General features: G+C 41.2%; 1 protein-coding gene and 1 long non-coding RNA gene across 2 annotated transcripts in view; one reads left to right on the top strand and one right to left on the bottom strand.

The window, feature by feature from the left end:
* Nucleotides 1–8,481: 8,481 nt before the first annotated feature.
* Nucleotides 8,482–21,281, bottom strand: LOC148057665 (uncharacterized). The gene is made up of 3 exons (XR_015705633.1): nucleotides 21,163–21,281; nucleotides 14,352–14,427; nucleotides 8,482–9,922 (listed from the first exon to the last, which is right to left on the bottom strand). It is a non-coding gene; the product is annotated as an uncharacterized LOC148057665 (long non-coding RNA).
* A 112-nt stretch (nucleotides 21,282–21,393) lies between these two features.
* ODAD2 (outer dynein arm docking complex subunit 2) overlaps nucleotides 21,394–22,830 on the top strand; it is a 92,270-nt gene continuing 90,833 nt past the window's right edge. Inside the window, exons 1-2 of the mRNA XM_087761464.1 lie at nucleotides 21,394–21,687; nucleotides 22,321–22,572. Coding sequence (XP_087617590.1) covers nucleotides 22,349–22,572 — 224 coding nt within the window. The 5' untranslated portion in view covers nucleotides 21,394–21,687; nucleotides 22,321–22,348. The remainder of the gene's footprint in view (nucleotides 21,688–22,320; nucleotides 22,573–22,830) is intronic.

Below are 22,830 nucleotides of genomic sequence, written 5' to 3'. Positions count from 1 at the left end.
GGATTCAAAGAAGGTAATGCTTAAACTAAGTTACTTTTTGCATTGTGTTATATCTTTTCCAGAAAAAAAGCCGAACACGTACTAGGATTAGAGAGAAGACTTTCAAGCCCCTTCTGTTTTGTTTCAGCGCAGTATTCTGCATTTCCCACATGCACTTAGGTTCAGGTTTCTACTGTGCGTGGAGAATTTTTTCCTCGGTAAAGCTCGCGTTTAGTTTTTGTGAGATTGTTTCAAAGGATGAACAGTTTCTTTGGAGATTTGGTCAAAGTTATAATCTGAGTCTATTTTTGCTACGGCTGTATCTACCGTCATTTCCCCACAGGATTAAGAGTTTTCTGTGTATCAGTGCTTAAAATCATTTGTACTTGCAATTTGCCTGAGATCCTTTTGTTCTCAAAGTCATTAAGTATTTATCATATATTACCATGATTAATGTATGATACCAAGCATTCAACAGAAAATGTCTGAGCACAAAATTAAAGGAACACGGTGGGTGTGTTTGTTTTTTAAGCTTTCTGGTGCTACATAATGGTTAAAGGTTTCAGCAGAAACACGAAAACATTTGGAAACAGTTAAAGTCTGGTCTTAAATTTTGTCTTATGTTAAATGACAGTACAAATGAGAGAATTTGGAGTTCTAGACAGCTGGAGACTTTTTCCCTCTCGGTATCTGTGTCTGAAATACAAGTTGGATATTTGGAAGACTGTATGGAATGATTTTACATCTCTATAATAAAGTACTATGGTATTTTGTGTAGCTGACATCCAACATTTTAACAAAGAGGGTAAATCCTTGTGATTATTGAGGCTTTGTTTTGCTTCTATTTTAGTTGTACCCATATGTCTGCTTAAACAAATTTTTAAAGACTTAGTGGCACAAAGCTGCCAGCTACACATTCCAAGATATGAATGGAGAAAAATATCTTCAGGATTTCCAAAAGGGCTCAAATGGCACAAACGGTATTTGGAAACTTCTTGATAAGAAATAAATGGAGAAAATTAGGTCACAATTTCTTTTGTAATAGGTCTATTTCTTTTCAGTAGTCGTCTTAATATTCACGACTTGAATATGCTACGAAACCTGGGCATGCTGTAATTTTCCTCAAGTGAAATTTAGATTTGTGGTTTAACAAAGATGTTACGAGGTTTCTATAGGATTATACGCAGGCTCACGGAAACTTGGTTTTAAGGGATTGAGTACATGTTTTAAAGGCAGAGGGTCTGCAGGTACGGCAGAGAGGGACTGCGGATGCTACAAATGCGAGTGCTACTCTGGAACTGCGTCTTTGTTTTTGTGAGCCTCTGAACAAGGAGGCTGGCAACTTGGCTGCAAACGGTCCGTGGTTTCTGTTCCCTCCTTGGTAAATATAAATAAGCGTCAGTAAATCTTTATTGGTAAGCAAAGCCAAAACTGTTGGAATTATGGAGAGCTGAAATGTAGTGCCAGAAGGAGCACTCCGGATCCTGGTGATGTTGGCAAAGCTGTTCCTTGACTTTCTTCTGATTTTGTTAACTTTTAGAGCAAGAGTACAGAGATCACAGCTTTAACGCAAACTTACCAACCTGGGTTTAATCATTGGCAATTTTGTTCTGTTTTTTCCTCTTGGCCCTTGTACAGCGTTAGTTCAGTAATCTCAGTCGTACCAGGAGGGGGAAAGGGATAATTGACTCATCTCGAAAAACAGCGAGACACCACAAATCTGACACAAGGACGTTTTTTACTTCCCTCTCAATGGACGCTAGAGGCGGTGTGCTTCTGAAGCAAGGGGTGAAGAGCTAGCGTTTGATCCAGATGGAGAAGCACAGGCACAGCGTTTCGTCCCAGGAAAACAGAACAGCTCTGAGGGGTCCCTCTGGCCTGTTTGATACATGGGAGCAGCAGCGTGGTAAAAAAGGCCAGGAGCAATTTTAATTTTTATGCAGCCAGTGTTGGCTTCAGGGCTTCTTGTTTTAGCAAATGGCAACTAAGGGCGGTTCTGCTTGTTTTAAGTGTGACCTCTGGGCATTTCGGGGTGTGTCCCCCCTTTCCTAGACACGTGCTACAGGCTTATTCTTAAGAAACGATGGTTCCCTGAAATTGGGCTAGGCTTCAAGTGGTGGGAGCAGTCACCACGTTTAATGATCAAAGCACGCGTTTGTGATGTGGAAATTGCACAGACGGAAGCATGGGCTGAGACCACTCCAGCGTGCACGTAGGCCCTCTCGTATTTTACTCTCTCTGAGAGCTTTACGTACCAGGTATGGGTTATGCTTCCCCACTAAACCTACTATGATGTAGCTTCTGGAGCCCTATGCCCAGATACTGCCTGCCCTGTGTTAGGCACCATATGAACACGGAACAAAAACGTAGTCCCAGGTTCAAAGAAGCTCACTAAAAAAGTCGGCGAGATGGCAGCGCGGTGCAGACCAGCAAGGAGGTGCAAGGAGATCCGGTGAGCACGACTCTTCTCGCCGACCGGCACCAGCGGCTGTGCTGGCGTGTGGGGCAGCCACTTCTGGGATTCAGCACTTCACAGGAGGACTGGGGGGTTCAGGGGCTTCCAGGCAGGGCTTCGGCCCGTGCCGGGTCATGCCCAGGCACGGCTGAGGGGTAGCAAAAGGCTGGTCCCGGCAGCCACGGGGCCGGCTTGTCTGGGGGAGAGAACCGAGCAGTGCACGTATGAGCTGGGCTGGGCCCCTTCCCGTCGGAGCCGGAGGAACAGGCCTTGGCCCCTCACACTGACTGGTGCGGATGGAGGCAGCGTGCCTGAAGTCGCATTTGCAGTCCTGGCTACTACTGATCGTCAGACACAAAAGGGATCTTTTGGTTTGGTTGGGGTTTGTTGTTGTTGCTGAAGACTGGCCTGAAAGCTTTGTTATTATTGGTGCTATCTGGATAGCATGAAAGAGCAGCCTCAGTTATTGGCCCTGCTGGGGTAATAGTCCAGATGTTTTTCTTTACACAGCTGTTAAGGAGGAAGTAGAACCAAAACCAAAGATTGATTTGAACCATTGTTTTGTCAAAAACCAGAACTCAACCTGAATTATTGTCGTCTTTTGACTGCATTGAATTCAGATGCTCATTGGCCACAGCTGGATCCAGCCCCAGCTCAAACCAAGCCGAAGACGGCGCAGACTGACCACGCTTTGGAATAGGTGAGACGCTGAGAGCCAAGAGTCTGCGTCTTGTAATGAGTGCAGCTGACGTTACCTTTATGCCAATAACAACTTGATTCTATTCTGCATGTGTGCATGTGTAGATTATGTATTTATCAAGTGCTGTAGCGTATACCAATTTATTTTAATAAAAAAGCAAGCTTACAAAAACACTGTTTATTGCTTAATTGGAAGATTCATGACAGATTAAAGACAGAAGTCTAGTGATATAATACCAAAGTTTTAGCACAGTTAGATGCACAGTTTTACTCAGGCAGGGCTCTCACGCGTCTCAGGAAGCTTAGAATTTTACATTTCAAATATAGTGTTTTGCCCCTGTTTTGTGAAAGTCAAAAGAGCTTGATTGAATGCAGACTACAAACTTGTTCGCTACAAACCTAGTTAAACACGAAATCTTGCTGGGATTAGCTTAATTGTTCCCTAAATGAAAAGGCTGCTTTGTACACAGACTATAATTTTATGCTTGCCAGATAAAGAAATGTGAACCTGTCAGGAGACACGGGAATTTGCCTGAGTAGGAGTATCGCTGGGCCAACTGTCTTGCCTTTTATGCGATACTGTGGTGTAAAACACCACTCCGCTGGTTTCGTTTTACAGAAAATAGTCTCTGTGGTGGTATCCTGTGGGAACTGGAGTATCGAGTTCTATTTTCCCTTCAAAAGTCCAACTACATACGCACCCCGCTTCTGCAGCTCCGCGCGGCGTGCCTGCCAGGCAGCCGCGGGGGCCGGGGGACGCTGCGGCGCGGCAGGGGAGCTGCCAGCCCAGGCGAAGCAGGAGGAGCCCCTCTTTGCCACGGCAGGGACTGCCAGAGGTAACGCCACAGCCTCTGAAATGAGAGATGCGGTTTGTGGTAAGATTATACAGTAACCCGGTAAAAGAGGAAAATACTTTCTTATTCCATTTTTAATCTTCAGAAGTTTATGTGACACTTCTGATTATCAGACACTATTACTCTGACTGCAGTCTTCTGTTTTCCTTTTGGCTTCCCGACTGCCTGCCTGAAAGCAAGAGTTGCTGTAATTAAAGCCTTTATTCCTTATATAAATGTAACTGTAAAAGATGTGGAGTTCCCATCTTCCAAAGCTACCAGACCAAGCAAATAAAGACAAAATTTCTGCAACTGTTCTCAAGTGACCTATTCTGGTTAATCTTGTTTCCTTTCTTCCTAACCAGTCTTCTCAAAAAGCCTCTCCGTGTCAGGGGCCAATAGTTGAACACGGGCAATGTGGAGCAGAAAGGAGAGGCTGGCCCGAAGCGCTGGAAGGGAGAAGCTGGGGCACTGCCGGGCTCTGGACCACCGGGAAGTCTGCAAGCCTGGCGCAAAGCTGAACAACCTATGGGCAAAACCAGCACGGGAAGGTGATGTAAGCAGGAAGGTGTCGTTTACTCCCTCTTAACTACGAGAAGGAGCCGTCTCCACCCCTGTGCCCCTCACTCGGAAGCGTTTAGCAGGGAGCGGTTAAGTTACCCTCTGTGCCAGGTAAAGCGCTCCTGAGGCGCAGTTCTTAACCCCATCGTGGCAGACTCTGCACGTGGTTTCCCTTCCCAGGGTCACAGTCTGATCGTAGCTCTTGACTTTGTGGTCTCCAGAAGTCATCTGAAAAGCGGTATTAAAACCTGCCTACTCTTGGAGTCCGTTCAAGTCCTGAGGCGTGCGTGGCTGAAGTGTCTGTGTATCACTGACAAGGTGGGTGCATTCTTAATCCGGAGCCTCCTTCACGTTCACCTGCGTTGCACCAGAGGGACGGCGGTGGCTGGCGTTAACGCCACTACCACTGGCAAAATGTGATGCATTTGTACACCTGGTGTTTGTGATTGTCCTTGCGGCCGCATTGAAGCACCCCCAGTGAGACACTTGTGCTCAGATTTTCTGCAGGAACTCCTGGGTCGCTCCCAGCGACGGTAACTTGTCAGTCACAAAATCGAAGTGGAAAACACGAGGCCAGATTCTCTCGAAATCCGAGGGAGCACTGCAGGGAGGCAGTGCTACTGCTCTGCTCCCTGCACAGCTCCACTTAGAGCAGTGGTTACTTGGCTTGGGCTCGCTAGCGTCATGTAAAATCCTTATGGATCCTCATGGTTCCAGTGTTCAGGATTGATGATTCTTCCTTCTCTTTTAGCATCTTGTGAATAACTTAGAATTTTTTTCATGCTAATGCAACTCCCTCTCTTCCTGGTAAATTGCCTCATTTTGTGCTATTGGAAAGTGCTTAGTCTGGACTGCTTTACTATTAGTACCTAACGGCTGCTGCTGCTTTCCGTATTATGTGTATGGGACAAGTATGAAATAGCAGCAGATAGCTGACACCACTCCAACCCCTAAATGAGTGATAGTAGGAACTCTCCCTGTAGCTAGCCTCAAATGACTTTCATCCCTACCACTTACAAACGCGGGGTTGTTGATGCAGTTAAGCAGTGTGGCACAGATGAGAGGGCAGCGGATCAAAGTGCGGTGCTGGCGAAGTTAGTAGAAACGTTTCGTTTTTATTTTAACATTATCAGAGTTTTACCTCTTGTCTTTCTGTGCCTGGGAAATTAGGAATGCCTTAGCTCTGAAGACCTTGTAATCTAACGCCAGGTCTCGCTGACTTTTACGGTCGAGCTCTAGTGCCTCGTTTCATGTGTGGTCCCTTTGACTTCAGCACCGCTCCTCACAACGGGGCTGGCAGCTCTGACCTGGAACCAAGCTGATGACTTCTCTGGGCTCAGGGTCTGGCTTTCAGATAAGATGCAGTCGGCAAAGATGATAAATATTTCGGTGAGTGATCAAACATGTAAGAGCTGTCTGGTTATTATCTTTGGATTAATATCTGAGATCAGCATCTGGGAGCGAATTTCAATGCAACGGCATCTAAGTCCTGTCAAGCACATGATGACAGTAAATATGTGTTGCTGATAAATCTATTGACTCCGTCTAAATTATTTAATGCAAATTGTAGGATCGTGTTAGGCTGCCATGCCCTTTGCTGCTTAGCTGTTCATCCAGGGTTTCATTTCTTTTACACCTACAACGTGTTCCCGATAAATCTTCTCACACACTTTTAAGTAATTTCCCAAGTGCTCTCAAAATGGAGGCAGCAATTCATCTCTGTCACTTTAGGCAATTATTACTGAAATCTCTAAAACAGTGTTTCAGAATAATTAACCTTAATTAACCTTAAGCCTTAAAAGATTTTCTCGTGTTGATCAGCACGCCTGTAAGCTGCCAGTCATACATTTGTAAACTCGGAGCTGTCAAGCAGTTAGTAAACCCATATAAAGCGTGCTCTGTCTGCTTTACTGATTTCGGCTCAAGCAAAGGCACAGCACTATATATTTCAACTTGTAAACCGCGTATCTTGTTTTTTCGTTATTATATTCCTGTGTAATACTTTCCAAACTCTATTTTATTGTATTCCACAGTTAAAAAGCCACCTGGTTATTCCTTTTCTATTCTTTTTTTTTTTTTTTTAAACAATCTCTAAGCCTTTTTGCATGTTTTTGTAATGTGTAAGACAGACTCAGACGACAGAGGTTTCAGAAGACTTGTGCAGCTGGTAGCTTTTTGATGATTTCATTTCACAATTCTTTTGGAATAAATGTGGGTACTAATGAGAACAATGAGTAAAATGTCAGTTGTCTAAATATAAGTAAGTGATCTGTTTTAGAAAAATATTAGCACTTTTGTGAGTTCAATTACACCTGTGCATCATTGTACTATAGCAGAGTAAAAAAATAGAGTCTAAAACAGATGTATGGTAAGTACACAAATGGGGTGAACCAAGGAAATATCATAAATCCTTTATATTAGAACATTTTGTGAATGTTTTAAAGACCAGCAGATGAGAATACGTCCAGCTGTTCTTCGAACCCTGCGAGGCGATTAAAGTGAAGAGTAAAAAGCTGAAGTGACAGTACTGAAATACGGGAAGACACGCGCACGTGATTGGGAACACACAAAAGGCACAGCTAGTTCATGGGAATGGCAAGGCTGCCATGCATGGGAAACAGCGGAGATGAATATTTACCAGTTGCTCCAAGTGGGAAAGCTGGTTGTGGGGAACCTCTGTAAATATCTTCGTACACAGGAAGTAAAATTGTATGTATTTATCTGAAGTAAAACCTTCACTGCTCTTCTGAAAGAAAAATGAGAGACACGATGAGTTGCAAGAGTACAGCCAGTTACGAGCAGCACCTAGGGTCTTCGTGAAACACTGAAATACTGAGTGCTAGAAGAGGATAATCAGCTTTATGCATTTTTAAATTAATACGAACTGCTACTCTCCCACTTTTGCTGTACAGCCTGGGTTTTAGAATGTCAAAAAAGTATTTGACATTTACAAGAGACTGCAGGCACTAGTACAAATCATTTTTATCCATTTATCCATTTTAACCACCACGCTGAGTGAATTGTTGGCTCTCTGCAATTACTCTCTGTGCTTCTTGACAATATAACCACAGATTATCATGAGTTCTATTAATAATGCAAGGTGGAAGCTCTGTTCTCCGAGTCTGTTATTTTACTTCTAGAAAAACATCTAATTTCTTACAAACCCGATATAAACAGGCCAGCTGACAAGTATCCCAAAAGAACAGAATATGCTCGGAATAGTGAGATTTGAACTGACGTATTTTTGGCAAAAAAAAGTTACAGAGGCTGTATTTGTCTGAAAGTTTAAAAATAGGAGCCTTTGTGATACATGGCAGGAGAGGCCAGGTTGAGTCATGACTGATGTCACTTGAAAGAACACTTTAAGCTTAGAAAATGACATCAGAATCATCAGAATTTAGTGAGATTTAGAGCGGTCCCTGAAGCCAGGGTGCTGGGGATTCTGGAAGATGCTTTGCGGATGATACACAGCGTGCTGCCAGACATCAGCTGAGTGGGAGCCAGGAGCAACGGTACTTTCGGATTACGTTTATAAATGATGGGTATAATTTGTTTTACTAACATTCATTTTTAGTTAAATGCATGTTTCAAACTGTTTTCAGATTCGGTGCAAGCCCCCGGTTGAGGCTGGAAGAGCAGTCTGTCACTGCCCGACCTCTCCCCTTGCTCACCGACATGACACGTTTCCAAGAGCAGTCGGGAGCGCTTGCCTTATTACCACGAGTCTGCAAATACAGCAGGGTCTCTTTCCATTTACTCTTCTCCAGTTTTAGTGCTCAGTTCCTGCTGACTTTACTGCTGAGCATTTATAAGTCAGACTGTAACAGTACATATGTATGTTAGAAGTATTTCTTTTAGCTCCCAGGCTAAAACTAAACTTTGTCTGTCTGTCTGCTACTGCTAGTGTTAAAATGGAAGTAACAAAACAGAAAAGGTGCTTGGATTTCGCTTTATTAAAGATAACCAATAAATCATGCGGAGCTGGCTGTGGTCTAGGTCACGGAGAGGCTGTGCAGAGCTTTTGCTGTGCAAAGTAGCGAGCCTCTTTGGAAGAGTTTCTTACGTTTCTCCTTTATTTCCCACACGTAGCAATCCTTTGCTCTTTAAAGTAAGTTTAGTGTGAAAATGAATTATTTACTGTAAGTGCACAATGCTACTTTTGATTCGGTTAGATCTGTTTTGCTTTTAAATAGCTTTTAAGTGTAAACATAAAGTAAACTGCAAATCACATTTCTAAGTAGATTTGTACTTATTGCAGTTAGCAGCAGCATCTTTTGTTCCTAAAAATTATAGATATTAGTGAAAAAGGGAGTTGTACAGTTGCTCGGCTACATGCCTTTGACAATACTTTATGCATAATCAGTTTTCATGCTAAAATGAGTTCAATTCCAGGAAAAGAAGGAGTTATCATGCAAGCGACTCCGCGAGTAAAGCATGCTTGTTAGCTAATAGCTGCTGTTATCTGCCATTTAGATTTGCACATCGTGCTCGTTCCTGTTCTGTTTGAAGAGCCAAGTGGTGGATGAATTATTCTTGGTATTCCTGATTTTTACTTCAAGCCAATAAACACCTGTGTGCGACTGGCCTGCCGGAGCCGTTCCACGAAACATCTGGGCATGCTCCAGCCCTGGGGCTACTGGCGTTCAAAACGGTCTTCCCTGATCCTGCTGCTCACTGCTGCGGCAATCTGGGGCCTGATTAAGCGCAGGAATCGGATCAGGAATCCTGTCACTCCCGTGCACCCAGCTCTCTTCGTGGCAGAAGAGGCAGACAAAGGGACAAAGGCTCTGGTGGATTATGTGAGTGGTGAGGGAGAGGGAACTGTGTGCGATTCCTTTGAGAGCAGAGAGTTTTCCGTGGGTCTTCTGTGTTATGTAGCACATAGAGAAGACCTGCGCCGGAGGATGAATCATTGCGTAGTAAAAGCGAGCGTGCTCCGTGGAATCTGTACTTTCTTTGTTGCAGCGGTTGGAAGTACGTAGTGAATGAAGCAGACAACTGTAGAGAAGAGAACATGTTTTCATGATTAAGACATGAGTGCAGCCCTGGGGAACTGAATCGTATCCCTGCCTTTGCCACAGATTTCCTGTGTGATACTAGTCACTTTGCACATGTGGTTGTTAATTGTGTTTTTCTTGGTGCTTGGTACAGTGGAGTGTAATTTGTAGAAGTGCTGAGCACTTGCAACTGCAAGCTGTAGGCAGCGGGAGCTGTGCTGTGACTGTAAGCGCTGCTGTGCAATGAATACTGAGAAATCAGGCACCATGCATCTCAATGAGGCAGTCAAGAAAAGCGGAGGCAGGGATTATAAAGATTAATCTTCATGAGTTCAATTTATATGGCTGGAGAACAGCTTGAAGAGGCTTGTCCTCCTTAAACTCATCCTTCCTTGTACCTAAAATCAGAACAGCAAATGTCAAGCTAAATACAAATGCAGTATTTGTGAACAATTGCTAAGTTTAAGATACTTCTGCTAATCTGAGAATTAGTAGGTACTGTTTAGCACTTGTCAGTCCTTCATCTGTCTTGCCTTTTTTATCTTTTTAAATTGAGATACTATTGTATCACTGAGCAAACAGTCACTGAAGAACCCACTAATAAAGCGATATTGTGATTACATGCATGTTTTCACGGACTATATGCAAAGCAATTGCTAGGGATTCAATAGCCTCTGTGTATTTTCCCATAGTCTTAACATTGTACAGCAAAAAGATGGCACTTGAAAAATACTACACTGTTCTGTTGGTAAGAATTGAAAAAGACACACAAGACACTTTATGGGAAGATAACTTCTTCAAGTGAAGAGTTATTCTTCTGCTTAGTCTCAAAATAAAACATGACGGTTTACATAATGTGGTGTATCTTATAAATCACAAATTATATGAAAAAATGTATAGCACATAAATGCACAGATATCCTTATATCAAGAAGGACAAAGCAAAAAATAAGTAGCTTTCATATGAGAAATGGAACAATGAGAACAGGAAAGCACATAACTCACCGATTTCTGTAGTATAAATAGCTTTGTCAGCTTAAATATACTTTGTCACTCCTTGATGCTGTAATCCAATTCCAAGGAGAATTATGATTTTTTTTTTAAGTGCCGTTTATTTAGCATGTTTACCATATTTTATTAGAAAACTCTTCTATTCCCCCATTAGTTAATCACAGCTTTATAAAACATTACGTTTGGAAGTGTCTGTTTTATGTAACTAGAAGAGGTATGCTGAGTTCCACCAGAGGTGTTAGTTACATAGGTGACTAGAAAATTACAGGATTTTTTTTTTTACTTTAGTAATCGCAAACACATACTAAAATGGAAAACCAATTATTTTCTAAATTTTGTTTATTTGAGATGTAGCCTGTATTTTTGTTGGAACACAGAGCCACACACTCAGGATGCAGACAAGGCACTGAAAGTGGAATTCAGGCAATCCAAATCCACAAAAGCGGTTCAGAAAACCTCTGCTTTACTGACTGTAAAATCTGAATTCACTTGGCTCCGTTGTTTCGGTCCTGTCAGTCTCCTAAGTGCCAAAGCTTCGGTTTCTGTGAGTACACCGAACTCTGAACGTCTAGCTACAGCTTCTTTTAACCCCATTAAACACAAGCCTGCCCTCGGTTCCCTGAGGGGTTCACTTCACTCCGAGTGCCCTGAGCACACCTACCACTCACCGGCACCACCGGCTGCTTCTAGGAAGGGTCTTGCTCATGGCCTGGGCTCACAGCTACTTGGCGAGTGCCCGTGAACTTCTGGGGTTGCCTAGTACAGTGGTGAGCTATGGAGGACTCCGGTTCCTGCGTGCTTCAGCGTCACTGCCTTACTGTTCTAAGCTTCAGCCTGTTTTATAGAAGGGAATCCCACTGGACTGGGACTGTGGCTCCATGAGGTGCCCTGGGAGAGTGCCTCGGAGCCCTGCACCCGCACCGGCACCCCCAGGCTCCCGAGCGGAGTGGAGGGGTTCAGAAACACCCCTGTGCTCACCATTCCTCTTGGCAGACTGGAGAGCCAAGCACAGCACGTCTGTATGCGCATCGAGGCGTGCTCACATCATCAGAAAGCAGTAACATGTTTTGAGATTCATTTGAATATGGTCTACTCTCGGTCACAAATGCAGCATATATACTTATCACCAAAAGCGGAGGTGAAAAACATCACCAGATCATCCTTTACTGTTATCAGTATAGCAGACAACACTTGAGTATTTTTAATTACTGTATTCTACTTCTATATGGAACAAAATTAAGCTGAATTGAATTGTAAAGTCTCAATACAGTGAGACAGATTGCAAACAATATTCCCCCCTGAAGATTCTACTCAGTCCTTCACCATGTGGAGTATTTAATTCTAGTTTTGCTTACTTTAAACTGAATGGAATTTTTGTACCGAATTAGGACAGCTAAGTCCTTCCACGCAGAAAACTACTGAGCTCACTGGATATTTTTCTGTCGTGGTGCCAAACCACACAGCAATCATGCTGAGGATATGGATGGAAGAAAGGTTGTTCTGTACAGTAATTCCATATAGGAATCACTATTGATTACAGAGAGGATACTTTATGGGTAGTGGTAAATTATGAGGTTTCTCTTGTAAGTGAGAACATTGATTTACATGAGTAATGCAAAGGCTCACACGTAAGCTGAACTCAAACTTTAACTGTCAGCCGTAACACATCTATTTATACCACAGATCTGTGCTTAGCCACTTATATTTAATTATAATCAGTTGTGGTGCCTCCATTTTCTGTGTTTACTCAGAGAATCACATTTCGGAGGTCAAATGCAATGACAGTTACACTGGAGTTATTTGAAGACATGCTTAGTTGTACATTCTGCGTGTATCTGAGGACAGAATTTCTGGAGAAGAAAGGACGGGTACGATTCGTCAGTCCTTCCTTACATGAATAAAATTTCACACACATCAATTTTAGTCAGGGCACGTCTGCGCTGCACAACACAGTGCTGTAGAGAGATAGCCAAAGCAGCTCAAAAGGAGCCAGTTTGGGTAACTGGAAGCAGTTTAACCACATTGCTTAATGCCGCACATTGTCTAATTTACCCTGTTTTTTAGCAAAGTAAATTAGCTTTGGCAAAGCGTTGCACAAATAGGCTAGCCTGCTTCCAGTCCATGAGCCAGCTCTGGCACCAATTTCTACATCATATTTATTGTGCAGTATAGCGTATCTAGTAGGGGATGCAAAGGACTGCTTGCATAAAAATTTGCAGATTTGGATCCTCAAATTTTATTCTGCACTTATTCATTTTAATGGCACAAAACTTTTATTAACTCTTAAATGTCAGTGCTTCAAATTTAGTGGTGTTACTGAACCAAAATATCAAAAGAATAAAATACCATTATAAATGAATCACTAAAGCATATCATTTTGGGCTTACCATGCTTAAATATGCTTATAGTTACTTGACAGCAGTAGCAAACTGCTAATTGGTAGTAGATTTCTTCAGAATCTTAAGCCTAATTGCTTCTGACCCCTGGCATACGAAGACCACCCTTATTTCCAGTGTGAAAGGCTTTATGAAAATCAGAATAAATCACAAAATTTTACACTGAAATCTCAGCAGAAAAATGTCATTAATATAACTAAACTATGTTTTAGAATGTCACAGGTACAACATTTTTTAAAGGGTCTGGTAAAATCAAGTTTAACTGTCTTGAAATGTATTGATGACAATTGGAGCAGATACTAAAGTCTTGCCATGTATGATTTTCCAGTAGGGACAGAATCCCCTTCCATCTCTGGGTAATTATTTCAAACTACCCAGTAAGACAGTCTTTTGGCATCATAATCAGCAACCTTTTGAATACCAAAGCAACAGATGCTAACTTGATATTCCAGGAAAAATTATGTTCAAACTATTCAGTGTTCCCAAATCTAAACAGAGCACATGTGCACGCATTTTGAAAAAGTGGCCTGCTTCATCCCCCAAAACTTTACATTCAGAGTTGAAGGCTTGCTGGAAATCAACAGCTCTTGTAATAAACTGAAATATTCATTTATGCATAAATCGGATACAAAAAGAATAAAGGTTTTTTTTTTTAAATAGATAGTTTTAATCTCTATCTCTGCTTGAGCTAAAAAATAAATTAAGATATAACAGCTATATGCAATTCTTTCTACAATAAAATAACTAACTACCAAAATGTGGGAGAGCTTCAGATCCTCCAGAGCAACCTTAATGATTCTAAATTTCAACTGAAATGCTTGATTTTATACAGTTACTACCAGAAGAAGAAATGGAAAAAATCAGAGGAAAAATGTACCCATATGGAGGACTCTAATATCCATGGCACAGATCTTGAGAATAATACCAGAAAATTGGCTGAATTAACTGCATCAGAATGTACACTATGCAAGAAGACATGTATGTGTAACACGCAGTTCTGCTTCTCTCAATAAAAATAATTTTGATAAAAAGGCAACTTTCCTCCCAATTTGAAGTTCTACTGAAATGGATTTGGAATTGAGCTATGATCCCTATTCTTATCCACACAGGACTTATTTTTCAGCCAAGTTGAGTGAAGACGTCAGTATCATCAAATGTATTCTACGGACTTGAAGGAGAGTTGCTTTTTTATTTTGTTTTGTTTAATAGCTCACACAGTACAATCACTATGAAACAGAAATTTAGACAAGTAAAATTATTTTTCTACCAGGCACTGGATTAATGCTCAACCTTGCAACATCCAACTGTTGCTCCATATTAATTTTACAGCCAGTCACTGCTCAAACCCTGTAGCGATTTGGCTTTATTCTGATCTCCACTCCTCTCACAATTTCACATTTTCCCATATAATATTACCGTACCACCATAAATGATAGAAGCAGTCTCTTCAAAACCAGTGATTGCTCCAAGGTGCTTGAATTTCTGCCTTAAAATGACCTACAAAGAAGAGAAAACGCCCTGATGTCAATCTTGGCTTTCCTTCTGATTATATAACGGGGGAAAAACGATTTGGAGATTTTTTTTTTAATTTTTATTTTTATGTTACTTTTCGTAAAAACTATGCAGGAAATTACCCAGAATTACTACTGGTGATTGCCTAAGTAATGAAATGGGGTTAGCACAGTAATAACTGGAAGCTGAATACCTGAAAATAAAAGGATTTTAAATTCTCTTTAACTATGTAGTGTCTTTTGCATGTTTGTATTAGCACCTAGTGTGAGAATCCGGTCTTCATGAAACAGCCAAACTCTCTTTCCTGATTAATATCACCAAGTTACAGTCCAAAATACTTTCCACCAATACCTCTCATTTTTCCTCTAGGAAAAGAAATCCGTAAATGGAGACTACTTATGACATTCTATTTCTAATTTTAAAACAATCTCCTTTTCACGCTCCCACCCCAAAACAAACAGCCCAATCCTTTCTCCCTTTTTCCCCCCTGAAAAAGGAGGCAAGTTTTAGAAAGCACTAGGAAAGCAAAAGGTATTGGGGCATGTCAGTAGCATTCACTTGCAAAGAGTTTATGTTTGAAAGCTAAAAACACTATCTTCAATCACAGTACAAGACACACTGGTCTGCAGTATTACTTAATATCAAGTTTTTTCAAATTTCTAGCACCACAGGCTAAGCAAGTAACTAATAAGTGTAGCTGGCAATTTTTCTTCCTACATTTTAAAATCATTTTCCATTTTTTGTTTTACTAGCCAGAAAGTCAAAATCTTTTCTAAATTACAAAGATGAAAAGTGGTTCTGGATACCCCTGACTTAGAGTAAGGTGCTCTAATTTGCAGGGTCACCACTTTGTCCATTCCACTTGGCACACACTATTTTAGACAAATATTCTGTTGGTTTTGTTTTGTTTTAATTGAATCTCTGCTACTTTGGAGAAAAATATCACTGTTGAAGCTCCATATAATAATATGGATATTATATAATAATATATAAATATAAATTAGAATGCCTGATTTACATTGAAGCCTTAAAAGGCTCCTGTATCTTTCTGATGGCTGTACAGAAACTGTATTAACTTTGTAGTTATAATCCACTCATAAAACTAATGCAACTAACCAATGAGCAAGTTTTAACAGGTATTATATAGCTTCTATGAATACTGAATTGCTATACTATTAAGGTCAGAATAATAAACTAGTTCTAGAAAAAGCATTTTATATAAACATCAAAATGCATAGACATTCTTTCTCCCTGGAAAAATATAAGCAAAATTTAAATGTTTTATGCAGGGAAGAATCAATCAGAAACATAAAGAGAATCAGCCATTAATCCTTTCTGTGTGTAAGGGGTTGTACCAGTACAGGAACAAATTAAGGTGGCTGATGGAGTCAATACTTTGGTGACTCCTCCTGTACAAGTCAGCATTTTAAAACAATTTGAAATTTATTCACATACTTAAATAACTCTACTCCAGAATTTCTCTCTCTGAAACTTTCTCTTTCAGTGTTACTATGTACACATATTTTAATAGCAGAAATTTCAATACAAAATATTACATGAAGAGGGAATTGAGGTTGAAGATGCAAACAGATAATGTAGGAGTTAAAAAGAAAAATCCTTGAATGTAATTATCCCCCACTAAAGTATTACAAACCCAGGAAAAACAGCCTAAGTTTCACTGAAAAGATATCCCACCGTGTTATGGCCCCTGATAACCTGACCTATATCTTGTTCTGATGCTACAAAGAAAACTTGTGACTGAATTTACTACGTCTTTAAAAATCGGAGTCTTCTAACCCGGTACTCCAAATATTATTATGACAGAGTCACAGTCATCTGGTTACTACACCATACTGATTACTTCTTCCAAATTATACTCAGAAATATTCAAAAGATCTGGGCAGTAGTAAACAGAAATGAACAAAAGGGAATAAACAACCATCTACAAATAGAGGAAAGCACAGTCTAGTAACACAGCTCATATTCTGAAATATTATATCCTTTACTGATAAAAACTTATTAAATCATATTCAGTCTTGGACTGTAAACCATGATTCCCATCTGGAAGCCATTTCTAAAAAAGAACAGCAGAATCTCTGTTATTGTCATTGTTGAGAAAATAACTATCCAGATATTGTTAATCTGCAACTTACTAACCAAAACATCATCCTGCTTTATTTTCCTTGAAGATTTTTGAAGTAACTGTCTTTTTGCCAGACACCCATGCACAACATTGCATACCTCTTTGTCCCTTGCATTCAGTCCCATTTAAAAAATGGTCTTCTCTATTTTTTAATTTCTAGGGCCAAGACAGTGCATTCCACAAAGTCCAATCTTTAAAAAAAAAAAACTCACTTCAGATCATTTGGCATTTTTGAAGCATATAATTACTCGGAAAACAAGAGGTAAGTAGGAGATCAAAACACAGAAATCAGAGACTCAGTGAAAAATTAATAGTAATTTGCTTTCTAAGGACTAGGTTTTGAACATTGTTTTCCATAAAATTGTGCTTAAAGAAAAGATATCAAATGATTCATCATGTCCTCTCCCTCTTTTTACATTCTCATGTAGGTCGCCTCTTGAGCTGAAACCCTGCCTTTCCAGAAAACACTACTCCCTAATTAACAAACAAACAAACAAACAAAAAACTAACAATGGATTACAAGAATTTAAGATGTTCGTTAACAACTCTAGGCACTTCAAGATTGCATTTGTACTGATGCAAAATGAAATAAATGCAGCACAACTGGATTTTTTTATTTCTCTAGCTAGCCCTTTTCACCAAAACAGTAGGACTTTTGTTTGGTTTGTGAATGCCAAAAAGATGTAAATTTTGCAAAAAAAGCAAGCTAATGAACAATAAAAGGAAATCAATAAGTATTATTTTGTTTTCTCCTGATTTTCAACTTGTCTGACAAACTGCCCATGAAGCTGACCAGCTAAACTGCTATTTAACAGAAAGAATAGCTGGTATTATTTACCTTGAATGGCTCTTTTATTTTATGTAAGCTTCTACAACTGTTTTTTACAACTTGTATTACTGTTCTACTTTAACAGTAATAATCTACACCCTATTCTACAATAATGTGAGGAAAAATATACGAGAAAAATTGCTTACACATTCTGGCTGCAACTTTGAGATTGTAAAAAAAAATTTCCAATTGCCCTTCTCTCCATGTTAACAAATTCTTCATATTCCCCGTTTCTTTGTGCCAGTAACAAATGATCTCATCTTTGACTACGCTTAGGCAAACATTTCACCTACTGTTTTATAAAATTTCTTTTACATTAAAAATGTAAAAATAACTTGCAGTAAAAAGTCAGTAGTACATAAATGTACTACCACTAATTTATAAAATTAGCCAAACATGGAGCAAATGCCATTGCTGGGTGGACCCAGTTCCTGAGTAAGCTGATTTTAAGAATACATTACGACTTCATTGCCTGGAAGTTATCGCACGCTGATTTTGAGTCACCAAGAGAATACTTTCATAATTCTTTAAGTGAGTACTTAACACCAGCTTTCAGACAAGATTTTCTGAGATATCCATTTATACTCCTGTGCTAGGAGGTATTAATAGCATTGATCAATCTGGTAAAAGCTAAAGCTAATATTCTTCAGTCTGGTTAAGCGAGGGAGTTCCTAAGTGCTTATTTTTTAGTGATAGCTGATACAAGAAGGCATGACTCCTTGTCATCCAGCAAGACAAGCCTGAACGCAATCAAGGGAATCACCCAGAGCTTAACTACCAATGCATTAACTGCAGCAATGACCTGCTACAGCCAACGTGTCTGAAAACGTGCAAAAGACTATAGAGCGTGGAGGCTATGAGCAGACAGCAGGAACAGAAATAGTTCATATCACATAAGGGAATGAGTGAAGAGCTTTGGTACTGAAGAATGCAGTTCCCAGAACTCAGCGAGGTGTAGGGCAGGCATGGCAGAGTACTTGCGTGTGACCAGGCACCACCGGGAATCCCTGCACCCACAAGCTCTGCCCTAGGCTCCCTAACCTTCTCATCTGACTTGAAGGTCAGGGAAAGAGTTCATGAGCAGCAAAAGCGATGAGATCTGATTTCTTATGGAATTACGTGCTTTGTCCCTTAATCTTCTGCTGTCCACCTTCTCCGTAAAACACCCATTGGGCAAGGCTGAGGTTACTCATGCTCATGGTATGAACAAAACACGGATGGATGGTTGCTGCAGAACATGATCTGCAGTTCATATGCTTGGCCTTTACCTCAGCAAGGGCATTAATTTTGCTTTCCCTGCCATACAACTACCTCAGGCTTTACAAAACTTGTAGGAGCTTAATTATTTCCAAGACCACAACCCTCTGTGAAATATGATCCAAATGTGGTTCAAACATCACTTTGGGAAGAGGAAGAGGATGGGGATGAAAAGATAGAGACTTTGTGCTATAAATACTTTTTTTTTTTCTTTAGAGATGGAATTTGATTTTATAAGGGCAAACTGCAGTACTATATGCTTAAATCCTGCAGAAAGCTACAAACTCATCAGCTGAAAATAAAAGTAATGGATTAAAAATGGGTTGTATTAGTCAATTGCAAGGTGACAACAATGCCTAATATGATCTGAAAAACATATGCAACCCCAGAATGTAGTAGTTGAGGAACTTCCAAAAGAGATGAAGACTATTAATGCCATTGTAAAGGGTCCTGGTGAAATGTCCTTAGAAATAAGTGTCAAAAGTATTTAAGAAAAACAAGCTCAGACTGGAACACAGGCAAATAAGGGATACTAAGATGGTAAGAGAAATTAAGAACTTGCAGGTTGAGACTAGAGGAACTAAACTTGTTCAGCCTAGCAAAGTGAAGGCTAAGAGAAAATATTCTAACTCAAAAACTGGGTGTAAAATCTAAGGAGGAAAAGTAGCCATTGCAAATAAGGTAAAGGACTAGTGTTGGTGCAAGAACAAATAGACACAAACTAGTCATACAAATTGAGGTTAGAAATTCCATCAGATGGTTTCTAGTCTTCAGAAGAGTTAGAGCAGTCTTCCTATGAGTACAGCTGAGCTACAAACTCAGTATTTGCCTGCCACAAAGAAGAAAGCGGAAAAGCACCTCCACCCTCTAGACCATCCACAGCCCTTTAGCTTCTAATACCAGATCCCAGCAGCATTCCTCACTGCTGGCTTGCAGGACGTGTTCTGCTTTTTCTTTTTTTGACTTATCTGTCCCCATGGGAAGTTCCACTGGTAAAGAAGCCTAAGCTAGTTAGCGAGCTCCTTTTATGGCCAGTGGAGATGCATACTCTTTGAGGGCAAATCATCCCATCTATCTTAGCCACTGAAATATCTTCTTTCTTTCCTGCTGTTCAGTGGAACAGAGTGATCTCATTTAGGAATTCTATTTCTTACTCCACCGACTTCTTGCTTAAAATACTCAGCTCTGTGTGAAAACTCACTGTCTTCACTCCCCACCACCCATGGTAGATCATACTTTTACTCCCTTTCACATTTTGCTGTTTGCACCTTCTGCCCATCAAATTCAACTTTTTAATGGTCATTATTTCAGTAAAAAGAAGAGATTTAATTCTTTCTGGGAATGCCTTTATACATAGTATTCCATAAAGAAAAGAAATTGCATTGTCTTTACCCAGGCTTTTCACTAAAAATGCTTTTTCATTTTCACCTAATTAAACGATTCATTTTCTATCTTCTCAAAGTTATGCAGTGAAACAAGAAAAGCCAATGCTATTCTTAAGTCATAATTGTGCAGACTGTATGTACCTATCTGTAGCTACTGCTTGAAAGTTTCAGTAGGTAAAATGTATATGGACAATCATCTCCATGAAAAAATGTATTAATCCCACACTGTTACTCTTTGAGATACATCCTGCATACACTCCATGACCTTCCTCATTATTAGAGGTTTCTTACCCAGCTGAGCTCTGAGTTCGTAAAATAACTCTTGGCTACCTTAACTCTGTGTTGTTGGGACAGCTAGTTACTTCTGTTGGACTGTTCCTAAAAGGATTATTTTCCTAAGCCTTCGGAAGGACACATATACTGGAAAGCTGAACATAGCTTCCTAACCTCAACTCGTGTGCAACAGGTAACCAATCCTTCCTAGGTCAAATCTAAGCCCATTTTTATCATCTGATAGGTATTTTGGCAGACCCAGATAATGAAACTGGAGGGGGATTTACAGGTGGGAAGGGAAGTTGGGAAAAACAGTTCTTCAGTGGTACAAAAGAGGAGACAGGGAAGTGGGAGTGGAGTAGCAGCCGTATAACTTAAAAATTTATCCAGAGCGATAGCTCATTCACACTACGGATCAACAATATGACTGGGGAAATAACACTAATTTCCATTCTGTTTTTGGGGTGCTTTGTTTGCATGTTTATAGCGTTGTGTTGCCCTCAATATATGAAAGGAGGCACTGTCCATACATATTTATTTCTTTCAAGAAACACTAATTTCACCTTACATTTTCTTTAACAAAAAGCATTTCAAGCATAATCTGTCAAGAACTAAAAGTAGTCAATGTTAACCTTATTAACTAAAGCTGTTTTCTTGTAATGAATAAAAGCTAGTGAAAGGTTTAAGCTATACTGGCTAAAATTCAAGCTAATTCAGGTATTTAGTGGTCTTCATTTAAACTCTGGTGTAAAGTAACTCTAATCGCCACGTTATTTAATTCCAGACCAAAAACATACAGCTTGCTTTATTATTTTAAATGCAGCTGCTCTTACCTTCTGAGGAGACGTGCCCTACGCTTCAGCCTCAGCCTCACTCCCTCACAAGCCAGCAGCCACCGCCGCTCCCAGCCTCCTGAGCAGCGCCAGCTGCCTCCTCCTCACCCCGCTGCCGGCTCCTAGCCCCCTTTCCCAAGTCAGAAACGTCTGTTTTCCACAAGGCGAGCCCTATTAAGGTGCCGCTGCCCCCGCACCACCGCATTTTGAGGGACCCTGTGGCAATGGGGTGCCGCCGCAGCACCACCCGCCCATCGCACTCATCCAGCTGCTCTCCGGGGTTGAACCCCTTCGGCCTTCCCCTCAGGGTACCGCCCTCCGGGGCACACCGCCGTGGCCTGTGCCAGGGTCGAAGGAGGCGCAGCCCGGGGTCAGCGGCCCTTCCCCGCCGCCGGGCGCCGCTTGTGTTTACCCGCTTCTCCCGGTAACGGCTGCCGCCGGGCCCCGTCCCCATAGCAACGCCGCCGGCCTCGGCCGCGGCCCGAGCGGCGATGGCGGGGTTCGGCGCGGCTCAGCCGGGGCAAGGTACGGGGGCGAGCGGTGAGGGGCGTCCATCCGCCGGGCTCCTTGCGTCCCTGGGGGCTCCATACTGCCGCCGGGCCCCAGGATGCCTCCCGCCTGCTAGGGCAGCCCTGACCCGGCCTCTGCCCCGGGGCGCGGGTGGGCCGGCGCCATGCCGGGCTCTCCTCAGGAGCGAGGCCTCCCTACGCCCCTCTCACCGCGGTCGCCCTCGGCCCCTCCAGGCTTCACGGGCGGGTCTATCACCCCACTTCTTCCTCCATTTAAAGAAAATGTCTGGGGGCTGTCATTGTTGGGGGTTGTATGCATCTGTCCCCTGGCACATACAGTTTTTAACAGTGGCAACAACAACCCTTTCTGTTACAGCTGTAACAGAGACCTCATGCTATCAGCTCCCTGAGTTTCTAATAGCACCAGAAATTAATTAATCAAGATGAAAAAAACCTGTGTTTTCACCAGATTTCCCTATTTCTTTAAAAATATTTGCATGTTCTCTTCCCCACTTAGGGGATTTGAACAAGATAAAAGAATCTAATCATTCATAGATACGCTTATTTCAAATTATAGCATCCACAGCGTATTGTATTTATCATCTGAGAGCTCAGTTTGGTCATTCTCTGACTGTGTTTCTTTGCTAAGGTGTACGTCTTTGATACTAGTTGAGACCATGGGAGCGGCATTGGCAAGAGCAGTTCAGTGGACTGCTGCTGGTTCTGGAACTGGCACACTCGAAATCACCCCTTTGAACGAATCTCTTTTAAATCAACTTATTAAGTTTGCAGAGGACTTCAGCACTAGACATCCTCAGGAAGCAGCATTTGTCTTCAGAGAGCCCCTTGAGTGGAAAACGCAATTGGGATGTTCAGTATTTGGAGAGGGTTATGAGATAAAGTAAGTCTGAACTGCAGTGTGTTTTGAAGCAAAACTATGCTCATTTAGCATAAAGAAAGCCTAAGTGTATTTGGGAGGCTGAAATGGGTGGGGTTTTTACTGGTACATATTGAAAATTTTGAGTTAAAATTTGTAGGCTTTTTTGAGAGTTTGAGACTATTCTATCTTGGTTGTGATACAGACCTGTTTAGTTAGGCATTTGTACAACTTATACTGTCTACTCCTAAAACTTTTTACAACACGTGTGTAACAGTGATT

The sequence above is a fragment of the Nipponia nippon genome, unplaced genomic scaffold (genome assembly GCF_047370975.1).
Source record: "Nipponia nippon isolate SJK-2023a ecotype South Korea unplaced genomic scaffold, ASM4737097v1 scaffold_1, whole genome shotgun sequence".
NCBI lineage: Eukaryota > Metazoa > Chordata > Aves > Pelecaniformes > Threskiornithidae > Nipponia > Nipponia nippon.
This window is presented reverse-complemented; position numbering and strand designations above follow the sequence as displayed.